This window comes from Aotus nancymaae, unplaced genomic scaffold, assembly GCF_030222135.1.
Source record: "Aotus nancymaae isolate 86718 unplaced genomic scaffold, 86718_ANA_hifiasm-v0.15.2.pri h1tg000039l, whole genome shotgun sequence".
In the NCBI taxonomy this organism is placed as follows: Eukaryota; Metazoa; Chordata; class Mammalia; order Primates; family Aotidae; genus Aotus; species Aotus nancymaae.
In genome coordinates this window covers 5508462-5524044 of record NW_026988453.1, presented here as the reverse complement: position 1 = coordinate 5524044, position 15583 = coordinate 5508462, and the positions used below count along the sequence as shown (strand labels likewise).

Sequence of the window (15583 nt, the reverse complement as noted above, 5' to 3'; positions counted from 1 at the left end):
AGTGATCCTCCCATCTCAGCCTCCCATGTAACTGGGGCCACATGTGTGCACCACCATACCTGGCTAATTTTTTTTTTTTTTTGCGGGGGTTGGGGGGAGTGGGTTGGAGAGGTAGGGTCTCACCACATTGCCCAGGCTGGTCTACTCCTGGTCTCCAGCAATCCTACTACCTTGGCCTCCCAAAGTGCTGGGATTACAGACATGAGCCACCATGTCCAGTGCCTATAGGAGATTTCTACTTGTATGTCTTCAGAGTACCTCAGTCTAATCATTGACTGAATACTACTTTTACCTGAATAACACAATTCTTTCTGACTCACAAGCTAGAATTGTACTACACTTTTTTCTCATTTCCATTCACTCAGCTGGTACTCTCAACTCTGTCTCTCCATTCATTCAGAAATCCAAGCGCTGCTTCAGAATCCCAAAATACTGCTTTGTTGGGTAACGACCCTGCTCAAACCACAAAAAGTCTCTACTAAGGAGTCCATCAAGCCTCCTTAGCCGATGTTTGATGTTCAGAGCCCTCTAGAATGTCACCCCCACTCTCCCTTATCTCTAACCCTTCAAATACATTCAGTATGATTTCCCAGTGTCCTCTGCCTACACACCACACTCAGTCCTATTAATTTGCCCATGCTGCTCTACCATCCTGGACTGCCTTCCTTTGTCCTTCCACTTAGGAACAAATCCTTTCCAGGGTATTATAGAATTTAGAATGCTAAAAGTAATCACTTTTTTATCTGTCTCCAAATCTGACTGTTAGTTCCTTGAGGACAGAAACTATACCACATATATACCCTAGTACGGGCTTACAATCTACCATTTAGATGTTCAATATTAGTTGTTAATTAAGAATCCAAGAAAACCTCTAAAGAGAAAAATATAGGACACATGTAAATAAAGGCATATTATTCAAATATCAAAAACTTTACTCTAGGCTGGGCACGGTGGCTCGTTTGTTTAGAGACAGGGTCTTGCTCTGTCGTCTAGGCTGGAATGCAGTGGCATGATCATGGCTCACTGTAGCCTCCAACTCCTGGACTCAAACTATCCTCCTGCCTCAGCCTCCCAAGTAGCTGCAACTACAGACATGCACCACCATGTCTGGCTAATTTTATTTTTTTGTAAAGACAAGTTTTGCTATGTTGTCCACGCTGGTCTCAAACTCTTGAGATCAAATGATCCTCTTGCCTCAGCTTCCATCTCTTGTGATTATAGAGACAAAATAACTGATGAATGACTGTCATGGGCTGAGGGTGGGGGGAGCTGTCTACATAGGAGCACAAAAAATTTTGAGGGTAATGGTAATGTTCTACATCTTGATTATAGTGGTGGTTTCACAACTGTATGTATTTGTCAAAACTCATAGGATGCTACACTATAGAGTGAATTTTACTATATATAAAGTATATCTTTATTTTAAAATACGTAAAAAGAAAAAAATAAACAATTTTATGTCACCAAGAAGATAGGTCCAACGCCTTACCTTCGGCAGAACTGTGCTTAATCCACATATATCGACAGGTTGCCTATTTCAAAATACTCACAGAGAAGAAGATTCTAAAAGTCCAAATGGTGATATACAGTTATTCTGCAGGAATTTAAGAACTGGAAAAGGCCAGGCGTGGTGGCTCCCACTTATAATTCGAGTATTTTGGGAGGCCAAGGGGGGAGAACTGTAGCCCAGGAGTTCAAGATCAGCCCTGGCAACATAGTGAGACCCCTCGTCTACAAAAAATTTTAAAAATTAGCTGGGTGTGATGGGGTGTGCCTGTAGTCCCATTTACTATGGAGGCTGAGGTGGGAGGATCACTTGAGCCTGAGAGGTTGAGGCTGCAGTGATCCATGGTCACACCACCACACTCCAGTCTGGGCAACAGAGAGAGACCCTATCACCAAAAAAAAAAGAAAAAGAAGAAAGAAGAAGAAGAATGGGAAACAAATTTGGTGGAACAAATGAAAGTCATTTTTATCTATACTTTCAAAAAGAACACACAAAAAGCTAAATTTCCTAATATGGCTTTGAGGTCCAACATGGTCTGATGCAACATATTAAGCAATTTGAAGAGGTAAGCTACTAAAATGACTCAGGATAGATGACTATTCTAGATGGACAGTAATAAAAGAGCAAACAGGATTTTCTGAATCCTATGTTGCCATGGGTCCTGACACTAAGCAGAATTCATCAATATTCAGGGTAAGGCAAAAGTAACTTCACAGATGGAACTACGAGAGGAATGAGTAATAAACTCAGAATAAAAGAGAAAAGGTTAAAAGCACAAGCTTTATTTTACCATATAAGTTAGCACACAAAATATACTATTTTATATTGAACTGAACACTTAGCCATCTTGGTCATCTTCTGTCTCAGTCTGAATATAAATTGCTCAGTCTATCCTCTTCCCCATACTTGTCCCTATATCCATCTCTCTTCCTGAGAAATATGTGATTTTTAGCCTCCCTGAGGCTACAGGGTCAGACTGAGGCGACTCTAGAATGACAAAGGCTTATTGAGCTACAAATTGAATTCTAGTCTGGGGTGACCCTGAGGGTCCAAATTTGGACCCTGCACATTATAAAGCCAGTCTGAATTTCTTTCTTTCTTTTTTTAATTTTTTCGAGATGGAGTCTTGCTCTGTTGCCCAGGCTGGAGTGCAGTGGTATGATCTCGGCTCACTGCAACCTCCACCAGGATTCTCCTGCCTCAGCCTCTCCGAGTAGCTGGGACTACAGGCTCATGCCACCACGCACAGCTAATTTTTGTATTTTTAGAAGAGACGAGATTTCACTATGTTGACCAGGTTGGTCTTGAACTCCTGACCTTGTGATCTGCCTACCTCAGCCTCCCAAAGTGCTGGGATTACAGGTGTGAGCCAGCATGCCTGGCCACCACTCTGAATTTCTGAATCAAGCATGGAATTATTCTAATCTTCTTGGTAGCCCTCCAGATGAAGACTGATTAGACTGCACTAAGAGACAAGACCTATGGTGAGTGACATCCAGTATCCCTCATCACACTCAGCACAGATTTAAGAGTCAATATAATAAGTGAGCATTCATTTTAATGAATCCTAGAAAAATCCCTTTTCTGGCTGGGCACACTGGCTCACACCTGTAATCCCAGCAATTTGGGAGAGTGAGGCAGGCAGATCATGAGGTCAAGAGATTGAGACCATCCTGGTCAACATAGTAAAACCGTCTTTACTTAAATACAAAAATTAGCTGGGCATAGTGGCGTGAGCCTGTAGTCCCAGCTACTTGGGAGGCTGAGGCAGAATTGCTTGAACCCAGGAGGCGGAGGTTGCAGTGAGTGGAGATTGGCCACTGCACTCCAGCCTGGCGACAGAGCAAGACTCTGTCTCAAAAAAAAAAAAAAAGAAAAAAAAAAAGAAAAATCTCTTTTCTGAAAGCAAGCACTTGCCTCTTACAACAGCAATAATTTGGTAGATACAGTTTTTAAGCGCATGTATCTAGGCCTAGAGTACCTAAGATTATAAAGCTAAGGATACCAATATAGGTGCTATTAGTCAAACTTAATAAATAAATAAAAGTTTTAAAGTACTAGACCACATAGAATTATTAACAAATATTCCTGGCCTTACAATGTGTATACACAAATGAAACAGAAATTCCTTTGTAAGCAAACACGTGCTTTCAAGGGTTCTACAATCAGATTAATACCTTGTTCATTAAGGACTCTAGGACACCATGTGCATACACACCAAATCTTAATTTAGTCACTGAAATTTAGCCTGCATCAGTTTCCAAGTCTTTCACCAGAGTTGGTCTAACCTTTGAGATACTTCTTATCCCAGTCTAATTCAAGTATTATTAATAGGCTCCCCGGAGCTTGTTATCTTTGACTCAAGCACCTCGTGGTCTCAACAAAGGCTGCCAAGAAAGAAGGTCTCTAAGTCAAAAGAAACATCAAGGCACCACAAGCTGCAATGCAAATTATCTACTGTGTCACTGTAGGAGGAGAAGAAAAATTGTCCCCCAGTATTATCTGGGGGCTTCTTCTAACAAGCCAAGACAATAATCCACAGTTGGTCAAGTGGCCATGGCCAAAAGAGAGAAAAGAAGCAATTATCCAGATCATTTATATCATGCTTGTATAACAGATGGATATTTTAAATAAATAATTCAGATAATTGTACCACTCACTCTCCATTTCACAGAAGGTGAATTGGTTGTAGAGTAGGTGGTTCAGCTACCGACAGCTCCAGTCTCACATTTGAAAATAGGTCGGCCAGGCACGGTGGCTCATGCCTGTAATCCCAGCACTTCGGGAGGCCGAGGCAGGCAGATCATTTGAGGCCGGGAGTTTGAGACCAGCCTGGCCAACATGGCAAAACCTCATCTCTATTGAAAATACAAAAAATAGCCAGGCATGGTGGTGGACACCTGTAGTCCCAGCTACTTGGGAGGTTGAGGCATGAGAAGCGCTTGAACTTGGGAAATGGAGGTTTCAGTGAGCTGATATTATACCACCGTACTCCAGCCTGGGAGACAAGAGTGAGACTCTGACTCACAACCAAAACAAAAGAAAACAAACAAACAAAACAAAAAAAACTTCTCAAAGTCATGGAGAAACATATTGTAACTCTTTGGAAACTGACTTGCAATGTTCTGAAACCAATAAAGGCCCACTGTCTTGATTCAAAGATATAGTTTCTCAACAGAAGATCTTAAATCTTTAAGCAGCTTAATTTTTAGCTGAATTTGTCTAGGCTTGAGTATACCTGTTCAATTCAACTCCTTGTCAGTCCTTTAAGTGGAAACGAATGCTTATATTGTGTTTACAGATGCTAAAAGAAAAATCCATAGCTGTCATCCCCTTCTTCTCTTATTTCAAGAAATTTCTAGGCCAGGCACGGTGGCTCACACCTGTAATCCCAGCACTTTGGGAGGCCGAGGTGGGCAGATCACCTGAGGTCAGGATCACCTGAGGTTAGGAGTTGGTCAGAGCCTGGCTACCACGGTGAAACCCCGTCTCTATTAAGAAAACAAAAATTAGCTGGGTATGGTAGCGCACACCTGCAATCCCAGCTACTCAGGAGCCTGAGGCAGGAGAATAACTTGAACCTGGAAGGCGGAGGTTGCAGTGAGCCGAGATCGTGCCACTGCACTTCAGCCTGGGGGACAGAGTAAGACTTCATCTCAAAAATAAATAAATAAATAAATAAAAATATTACTGAATGTGAAGAGTATATAATTGAGAGATGTTGCACTTCACGATCTGGAGTGATAGTAAGAGAGAAGGAAAGGAACCAAAGTTGGTTAGTCTTGAGAGAAGGTCTCAGAAAAATGATTACCTGGTATGGAAAGGAGATCTAGCAGGAGTGACCTCAAAGAAGGTGCTTTTCTCACAGTGATGTTAAAATGTGCATGGTAAGAACCAAACTCGGCTAGCAGCATCATCTTAAAAGAAACAAGGCTACAGAGTTACACTAAGAAAACCATGCTTTGATAGAAGAGTGATTCAAAAAAGGAACACATGGACTAGAAAGCTGGATTGTATTTCTTTATCCTCTATAGATCCATGAAATGATTTCTTCCAGAATCCAGATCTCGATTGCCTTTATATCCCAAATACATCTGAAAAATAAGAATTCAACTGGTGCAGTGGCTCACGCCTGTAATCTCAACACTTTGGGAGGCCAAGGCAGGCAGATTGCCTGAGGTTGAGAGTTCAACACCAGCCTAGCTAACATGGTGAAACCCTGTTTCTACTAAAATAACAAAAATTAGCCAGGAGTGGTGGCAGGTGCCTGTAATCCCAGCTACTCGGGAAGCTGAGACAGGAGAATCGCTTGAACCAGGAAGTCAGAGGTTGCAGTGAGCCAAGATCGTGCCATTGTACTCCAGGCCTGGGAAACAGAGTGAGACTCCATCCCAAAAAATAAAAAGAAAATAATTCACCTTCCCAAAGAGTTCAGGAATTTAAGGTTTAAAATTTAACGTGGTTCTCTTAGATTTTATCTTATTTTACATTCAGCTCTTTATTAAGTGGGACAGAAAGCTCTGGTGATTTAAATCTGAAAAATCCATGCTTGTGGACCACTTTACTTTCTAACTTTGCATAATTTTCCTGAGCTTCAGTTTCCTCATCTGTAAAATGAGAATAACAACACTACCTGCCACACCTACTTCAAAGGATCACTGCTGAAACTCGTGAGAACATATGAATTCAAACAGCAAAGTGCTCTACAAATACTGGTTGCTACCTTAGGTGGTGAAATATTCTGAGCAGAAAAAAAGATGAATACAAAATAGGGTGAAAAAGTTTCTTCTACCTGAGAGAGAAGGGTTGCAAATACAGTGAGAAGTAACTTTAAGCTACTGGCTAAATATATTTAGGGAAGAGGTCTGACATAAAGTTATTATTTAGAAGTGGATTCTCATGCCAACACATCCACTTTGCACAGACGGCAGAAGAAGAAAAATAAGAAAGATTAAGAGTGGGTGTCCGGCTCTCAGCTCACCAAAATAACTGATGAACTTCCATTCGAGGAGAGAGGGTGTCGTTAGTCATGACAGTAGATAAGAGAAGACTGTTGCATTAGGTGATAGAAGTAAAGCTGTTACCAAGCACAGATCATCCACGATCCATATAGTAAAGCTATGTATAGGGCATGGGATTTCTATAGAGCACTTTAGAAAAAATGAAGAATAGAAAGGCTATTCCATAAGTATCAAACAGACAAAAGTAATTCAATAACTTAGTTCTCCACAGGAAGCTCTCAGGGAGGTAGCACTGCTGAGAAGAAAGTTAAGATACCTGTAACAACGAGGTCGGGGTGTTTCAGGAGCTATAGCTTAGAGGCGACACAAACTGTTTTGAAGTACTACAAATCAACAGAGTGTAGTTTGAGATCTGATTGTGTTTACCCAGTATAAGGCTTTACTGTCTAAGTGATCTAAGATATTCTATAATGGGGACACACAACAGAACTGGATTTTCTGAAAGGGCATCAGACAGATGACACGGTGCCTATGAATGACACGGTGTGCAAGCACGCCAAACAGACATAAGTGAAGATAACTAATCTATAGGGATAGAAACAGAGACAAAAATCATCGGTAACCATGACAACACAAGTAGGTGGAGGGAAATACAAACACTGACCAGGCAGCGGGGTGACACTATTCCTAAAGGTAGAGACCCTGGGGTCGGAAAAAGACTTGATTAGTGGAGGAAGCTGGCCAAGATGAAACCGACTACCCAAAAGGGCAGTGTCCCTGCAGGAAGACTCGACGGCAACACTGATACTCCCCATGAGACGGCTCGCAGAGTCAAAGGCTCATCCGTAGGAGACTGGACGCCTCTAAGACCGAGAAAGGAGTTACCTGGTGCAAGGCTGTCAAGCCGTCCACGTTGACAGTGTTGATATCGGCACCTCTTGCCAGAAGCTTTTTCACCTCGTCGGTGTCCCCGCTAGAGCAGGCGGCCAGGAAGACAGCACCGTCTTCGAAGCGGACCCTGGGGCTCCCGCGCCTGGTCAGCGGCTGCCGCCCCATGCCTCGTCGCTCCGCAGGCTCCTGCTCTGTCAGTGAGCCCCGCCAGCGCCGAAGCTGCTCTGCCCGCCGCATTCGCGCCGACTCTGCCCGCTTCCCTCCTATATGCTCCAGCTCCGCCATTGCTCCGGCCTTGGCAGTTGCTGCCGAAACTACCAACACTAAAATACTGTTGAGGCTCGGGTTGCCGCTGCCACCTCCCTCAGAGCGCTTCAGCCGGGAGCAGAGGGCGGAGACCCACGCGCCGCCATCTTTACTCCTCCCGCCACTAGCACCGCCCGCACGCTCCCTAGGCTTCAATACGTAGGCACTGCCCGGTCTCGGGTCATCACGGGACTTGTAGTAAGAGGCCTGCCCTAAGGGCACTTGATGGCGGTAAGGGAACTACAAATCCCTGGATGCATCAGAAAAGAAGCGAGGACCAGCGGCTCTCTCTTTAGCCACCGGACCCAGCGGGGTCACCTTTGCCCTAAAGCTGAAACTGTCTCCTGGACTGGCGTCAGCCTCTTCCCTTGAACATTTTGGGAGTTGTAGTTTATTCTTGTTATGACTAGTAACTAATCTTAGCTCCCTAATTATCTCATCAATCCTTTGGAGTGGAAAAGGGGCGGTAATTATGCCTATTTCCTGGAGGGGAGAACTAAAAATCATTAAGTACCTAAACGACTGGAATCTATGTCCTAGTTCTAATTCTAGAGTTTTATTAACATGTGTATTAATCACAGTAAATGGGAATGTGTGTTGGGAGGAGGAGCATACATACGCAGTATTACATGTTTTACATAAATACTATCGGCATGGACACTTATTTTAGGCCCAGAAAAGATCTTGAAAATGATGCATTCAGAAGTAGTGAAAAGAGCTTAAGCTTTGAATTTAAATTGAATTTACAGCCGTAGACAAATTACTTGACTTCTCTGAGCCAGTTTTCTTATGTGTAAATGAGAATAATGTCTCACAGGGTAGTCGTGTGGATCAAATGAAATAATACATGCAAGGATGCCTAGTACTATCTTTGGCACATACTGGATCCCAATAAATAATTTCTCTTACCTCTCCCTCCTCCTCTTCTACTCTTTTCATATATCTTAAATTCCTACAAGACAGATGTCTTGTCTTCCATGATTTTTATTAAATTTCTTTTCTTTTGAGATAGTCTCAGTCTCACTCAGGCTGAGTGCAATGGCACATCATGGCTCACTGCAGACTCAACCTCCTGAGCTCAAGCAATCCTCCCACTGCAGCCTCCTGAGTAGCTAGGACTACAGGTGCCCACCCCCACACCCATTATTTTTTAATTTTTTTGTGGAGTCAGGGTCTCGCCATGTTGCCCAGGCTGGTCTGGAACTCCTGGACACAAGCGATCCTCCTGCCTCAACCTCTCAAAGTGGTGGGATTACAGCCCTAAGCCACTGTACCTGGTCCATGATATTTTTTTCAAAGCTAGTATCTTTTTCAAAGATACTATCAAGCATACTAAATTCCTAAGGTAGCAAATAGGACATTTTTATATTCACCAAGACTGGGTTATAAAACATATATCTGTCTGATTGTTTTGTTTAAGACAGGGTCTTAACTCTATCACCTACGGTGGGGGGCAGTGGCATGCTCATGGACCACTGCAGCCTCAACCTCACAGGCTCAAGCCATCCTCCCACCTCAGCCCCCAAGTAGCTGGGACTACAGGCCTGTGCCACTATGTCTGGCTAACTTTTGTATTTTCTGTAGAGACAGTTTCGCCATGTTGCCCAGGAATAGTCTTGAGCTCCTGGGCTCAAGAGATCTACCCACCTCAGTCTCCCAAAGTATTGAGATTACAGGCATCAGCCACTGCATCCAGCCAGTCGGACTGATTTAATAACTATAACCTCCAGTGCTCTAGCCCTGAACATAATATAATTAAATGTGTTACCCATAATGAAAGAGTACATATACAATTATTATTTAAACTTTTCTATGTTTCAAATTTTTCATTTAAAAATGTTGCAAAATGATTGGGGTATTGTAAAGGGGAACTTTATTATATTCTGTCATGTGAAAGTCTGCCTGTTCCTCAATTTCCCCAATTTCTCCTGAAATGAAGTGTAAATCACACATTAAGGAAACAATTAATTATTAAATTGAAAGCCTCAAGTGAAAAGTGACATATAAATGTAAAAATTATTGTTTAATAATATTGTGTTGGCTGGGTGCAGTGGCTCACACCTGTAATCTCAGCACTTTGGGAGGCCGTGGTGGGCGGATCATGATGTCAGGAGATCAAGACCATCCTGGCCAACACGGTGAAAATCCATCCCTACTAAAATACAAAAAAACAAAATTAGCTGGGCATGGCGGCAAACGCTTGTAGTCCCAACTACTCTGGAGGCTGAGGCAGGGAAATCGCTTGAACCCGGGAAGCAGAGGTTGCAGTGAGTCGAGATCGTCCCACTGCACTCCAGCCTGGCGACAGAGCGAGACTCCGTATCAATAAAATAATAATAATAATACTGTGTCTACCTGCCATATGATTTAGTTGGGTATTCTTAAATACATTATAAATACTAATTAAGCCTCATGTCACATCTGTGTACTATGAATAACAATGTACACAAAGATAATCAAGGTATAATAATGTATACATTATATAACCTCATTTTCCTTACTACATGCATTTATTTATGTTCACCATATAACTTGTCATGTCTCATCATTTACTGCAATTAACAATTTTTGGCCAGACATGGTGGCTTATGCCTGTAATTCCAGCACTTTGGGAAGCCAAAGTGGACAGATCACTTGAGGTCAGGAGTTCGAGACCAGCCTGGCCAATATAGTGAAAACCCATCTCTACTAAAAATACAAAAATTAGGTGGGCGTAGTGGTGGGTGCCTGTAATCTCAACTACGCAGGAGGCTGAGGCAGGACAACTGCTTGAGCCCGGGAGGCGGAGATTGCAATAAGCCAAGATCATGCCACTGCATTTCAGCCTGAGTGACACAGCAAGACTCTGTCTAAAAAAAAAAAAAAAAAAAAATATATATATATATATATATTTCATGAGAGTTACTTTGTAACATGTCACAATGGGACCTCCTCTTATTCCTATTCAGCCTCTTGCTGATAATTAATACTGCCCACAAGCTCCCAAATAGAACTCTCCCTAAAGAATCAAAGAAAAATTGATAGTAAATCAAATAGGTAAGAAAAATAGGTAAGAATACTCATAGATCATTTCAATATTATGTTTCTGGTATATGATAGCTGCTCAATTTATATATATATTATATATATATATATATAATCCTTATTAGAAGATCAGTATGCCAGTAAAACATAAAGTTATATATAATATAGTTTTACTGGCATACTGGTATTCTAATAAGGATTTTTAAACTGGAGTAAATTTTTCAGGGATCAATAATTTTTTTTTTTGGCTGCATTCTTTTATTTTATTTTTATTTTTATTTTTTTTGAGACGGAGTTTCGCTCTTGTTACCGAGGCTGGAGTATAATGGCGCGATCTCGGCTCACCGCAACCTCCGCCTCCTGGGTTCAGGCAATTCTCCTGCCTCAGCCTCCTGAGTAGCTGGGATTACAGGCATGCGCCACCATGCCCAGCTAATTTTTTGTATTTTTAGTAGAGATGGGGTTTCACCATGTTGACCAGGATGGTCTCGATCTCTTGACCTCGTGATTCACCCGCCTCGGCCTCCCAAAGTGCTGGGATTACAAGTGTGAGCCACCGCGCCCGGCTGGCTGCATTCTTTTTGTATTCAGAATTAGAGAGCAAAAAATACCTGGTTCCAATTCTTTAAATACGCTAAAATTGACCCACTCCAAGTTAAATCCTTACTTTCCCAAGAGATATGAGCTTAAATTTCATTCTTTCTTTTTTGGAGACAGAGTCATCCAGGCTAGAGTGCAATAGTGCCAACAAAACTCACTGCAGGCTCAAACTCTTAGGCTCAAGCAATCCTCCTCCCTCTACCTCCTGAGTAGCTGGGACTATAGGCACATGCCACTATGCAGGCTAAAATTATTTTATTTTATTTTATTTTTATTACTATTATTTTTTTAAGTAGATACGGGTCTTGCTGTTTTGCCCAGGCTGGTCTTGAACTCCTGGCCTCAAGCAGTCCTCTTGCCTCAGCCTCCCAAAGTACTGAGATTTTAGATGTGAGCCACCATGCCCAGCCTGAGCTTAAATTTCAGCAAGAATTTAGTCTGGAAATAAAGAATTTCTGGGAAGCCAGAAGTACTTTCTTACTATACTTATTCTATTTGCTTCTTTCCTCCTTTTTCTTCCTGTGGGAGTAAGAGTGTAATACCTTCTTGGAGATTTCACAGAAAAGTGTAAGTAGCTAAATTCCTTGGATAGTTTAAATGCATACCTACTTGGAGAGAGAGAAATATACCTTCTGGCTATATGATTATTGAAAGTAGTAATAATTTTTTTTTTTTTTTGTGAGACGGAGTCTCGCTCTTGTTACCCAGGCTGGAGTGCAGTGGCACAATCTCGGCTCACTGCAACCTCCACCCCCTGGGTTCAGGCAATTCTCCTGCCTCAGCCTCCCAAGTAGATGGGACTACAGGCACTCGCCACCATGCCCAGCTAATTTTTGTATTTTTAGTAGAGACGGGGTTTCACCATGTTGACCAGGATGGTCTCGATCTCTTGACCTCATGATCCACCTGTCTTGGCCTCCCAAAGTGCTGGGATTACAGGCGTGAGCCACCGCACCCGGCCCGAAAGTAGTAATAATCATTATAATCTAATTAATTTTACAGGCTCAGCCAAAACAAATACCATGAAGACATTTAATGACTACCTTTAATGACTTGAAATGTTTTCTCAAATAAAAATCATATTTTTTCTAAAACATCTTTCCCAACCAGGGCTTTCTGAGAATAACTTACATAATCAGCTCATTAAACAAGTATGGTAATTTAAATTTCCTAAATAAGTACTCTATTCTTTTATTACAGTGGGTCAATTTTAGCTTATTATTCTTTTATTATTTATTTCTGAGACAGGGTCTCACTCTGGATTTGTAGTGGCACAATTACAGCTCACTGCAACCTCGACCTCCTGGGCTCAAGCTATCATCTCACCTCAGCTTCCCAAGTACCTGAGACTATAGGCATGCACCACCATGCCTGAGCAATTTTTGTATTTTTTGGTAGAGATGGGTTTTTGCCATGTTATTCAAGCTGGTCTCAAACTTGTGGACTCAACCGATCTGCCCACTGAGGCCTCCCCAAATGCTGGGATTACAGACATGACCCACTGCACCTGGCTATAAGCATACTATTTTTTTGTTTGTTTGTTTTGAGTCTCACTCTGTAACCTGGGCTAGAGTGCAGTGGTGCGATCTCAGCTCACTGCAACCTCTGCTGCCCAGGTTCAAGCAATTCTCCTGCCCCAGCCTCCTGAGTAGCTGGGATTACAGGCACCTGTCACCATGCCCAGATAATTTTTGTATTTTTAGTAGAGATGGGGTTTCACCATCTTGGTCAGGCTGGTCTTGAACTCCTGACCTCATGATCCACCTGCCTCAGCCTCCCAAAATGCTGGGATTACAGGCATGAGCCACTGCGCCCGACTAAGTATGCTATTCTAAAGAAAATATAGGCCGGGCGCGGTGGCTCAAGCCTGTAATCCCAGCACTTTGGGAGGCCGAGGCGGGTGGATCACGAGGTCGAGAGATCGAGACCATCCTGGTCAACATTGTGAAACCCCGTCTCTATTAATACAAAAAAATTAGCTGGGCATGGTGGCGCGTGCCTGTAATCCCAGCTACTCAGGAGGCTGAGGCAGGAGAATTGTCTGAACCCAGGAGGCGGAGGTTGCGGTGAGCCGAGATCGCGCCATTGCACTCCAGCCTGGGTAACAAGAGCGAGACTCCGTCTCAAAAAAAAAAAAAAAAAAAAAAAAGAAAATATAAGCCTGGCCAACATGGTGAAATCCCGTCCCTACTATAAATACAAAAATTAGCTGGGCGTGGGGGTGCATGTAGTCCTAGCTACTCGGGAGGCTGAGGCAGGAGAAGCGCTTGAACTTGGGAGGTGGTGGTTGCAGTGAGCCGAGGTCGCATCAATGCACTCCAGCCTGGGAGACAGAGTGAGACCCTGTCTCAAAAAAATAAAAAATAAAAAAATGAAAATAAAATATTTTTTCATATACTAGTAAGTAAATCCTGACAAATAATACTGTGAACAAATAAAATACAAATTTTTTATACTTTTATAAGTACTAAGTAAGCCTGCTATGATGTGTTGTTAAAGTGAAGAAACTTTTATAAAATAATAATTTTCATATCTCCTCTACACTTAAAGAAATTATAACATTACAATGCTCCATTTTAAAAAGCAATGACACCCGTAAAAAGTTTATGAAAATCTTCTAGCCTGGCCTGTAATCCAACCAGTTAACATACCCCCCTCTGGTGGACAAATGGAAACTGTACACTAAGTGTACGGGGTTCTTTTTTTTTTTTTTTTCCCCTTCGTTTTCTTCTTCCCTCTCTGCCTCTTTTTCTTCCTTCCTCTTTTTCCTTCTACCCTTTTTCTTTCCTCTCGTTGCCAAAATTATAGGGACTTACTTGTTTTATCAAAGCATCTCTCTTTTCCACCAGACTCAATACAGTTCTTGCTTTTCCTAAGAGACATTTCTAAGACCTATTTCTCAAAAAACCACCAAAGGAATTAATCAATTTCAGTTCTGAAGACAGAACTGTAATTGAGATACAATTACAGTAGGGGCCAGAAGAAAATAAAGACAGGTTTGGAAAGGACGAAAACAGAAAACATCGGTAGTAAAATAAGGAGCAACTCAATTGTGACAGAAAACACTTCATTAAATGCTGAGTAAATGCTAACAATAAATGCAAAACCCCAACAGCGAACTGGAAATTAGACTGGACAAGAACGGGATCCCTTATGTTTGTTTTAGAACTTCACAATAATTAATAAACTACTGTAGTTGGCTTATTCCTACAACTAAGGTGAGCAACCCCAGGGAAGCATCACAGAGTCCTGGTGAACATGTGGGTCTCTTGAGAGAAAACACACCACACAATGGTCATAGGGAACCAGTTGCCACTTAACACCAATTTTGACTAGATGTAGACATCACTAAGTGGCCAAAATTATACTGGTTTACAAGTTTAGAAAGAGACTGATTACTCCGTTACCAATAATAGTAATAAACAGTATAATAGCAGTAATAGTAATAAGTTACTATTATTGCCACCTTTGTTCCAAAGCTACACAATGAGCTGAGAGCAGTCAGATGAGGGTTGGCCTTTTGCTTGTTTTTCCACCCACAGCATTCCCAAAGGCTAGTCAAGTTCCAGCCTAGTCCTTTAGATTAAGTCAGGTCTGCGCCATCCTTTGGCGCTCATTGGCTTCTGGCAGAGGCAGCTCTGAAAAGTTAAGGTTGGCTTAACTATAAACAGGTTCTTCCTTGTTCAGAAAGTATACCATGCATCTAGAGTTGGAAGACGGTTTAAAAGCCATCTATTCAAACTGCCACCCAGTGCAAGGATCCTTTCTGCACTATCCCTAACAAGTGATCTAACTGCCACTTGAACATTTCCAGTGATGAAGGAATTCACTACCCCTTACGTTTACCTATTTGTTATTCAGAGTTCTAATTGATAGAATGCTTTATTGAGCTAAGTTCTGCATCTCTTATTCTTTCATCCGTTGTCCTTAAATGTGTCCTCTGAAGTAGTAAAATCTCCCATACGAAAAATATTTAAAATAAAGACAGCTACCACGTATTCTCTTTTCCAGATTAAATATTTCTGGTTCCTTTCATTGTTTTTCCTAAGAAACGATTTCCAGCTCATTCCTTGGTCTGCCAGAGCCGACTTTGTAACCGAACTTGGACCGCCTGATGACGTCCCAGGGTTGATTCTCAGGGTGTAGGAAGCTGAGTGGCTTCGCCCGGCCCGCGCGTTCTCATTTGAATGCGTGGGTATTCAGAGCGCTGGCCAATAGAGAGAAGCGCTGGTTGCGCTTCTTTCCCGGGGGATTACTATGGACCAATCACAATCCTCTCAGATAAGGGGCGGAG

At 42.2% G+C, this 15583-nt stretch overlaps 1 protein-coding gene across 9 annotated transcripts in view; it reads right to left on the bottom strand.

The window, feature by feature from the left end:
* The window catches only part of PPP1R12B (protein phosphatase 1 regulatory subunit 12B), a 250173-nt gene extending 242376 nt beyond the window's left edge, over positions 1-7797 (bottom strand). For 8 of the 9 annotated variants that reach the window (XM_012459462.3, XM_012459464.3, XM_012459467.3 and 5 more), the window contains exon 1: positions 7354-7797. In XM_012459462.3, the coding sequence (XP_012314885.1) occupies positions 7354-7644 (291 nt within the window). In that variant the 5' untranslated portion in view covers positions 7645-7797. The remainder of the gene's footprint in view (positions 1-7353) is intronic. The other variant, XM_012459459.3, reaches the window with a different exon arrangement.
* Positions 7798-15583: the final 7786 nt, after the last annotated feature.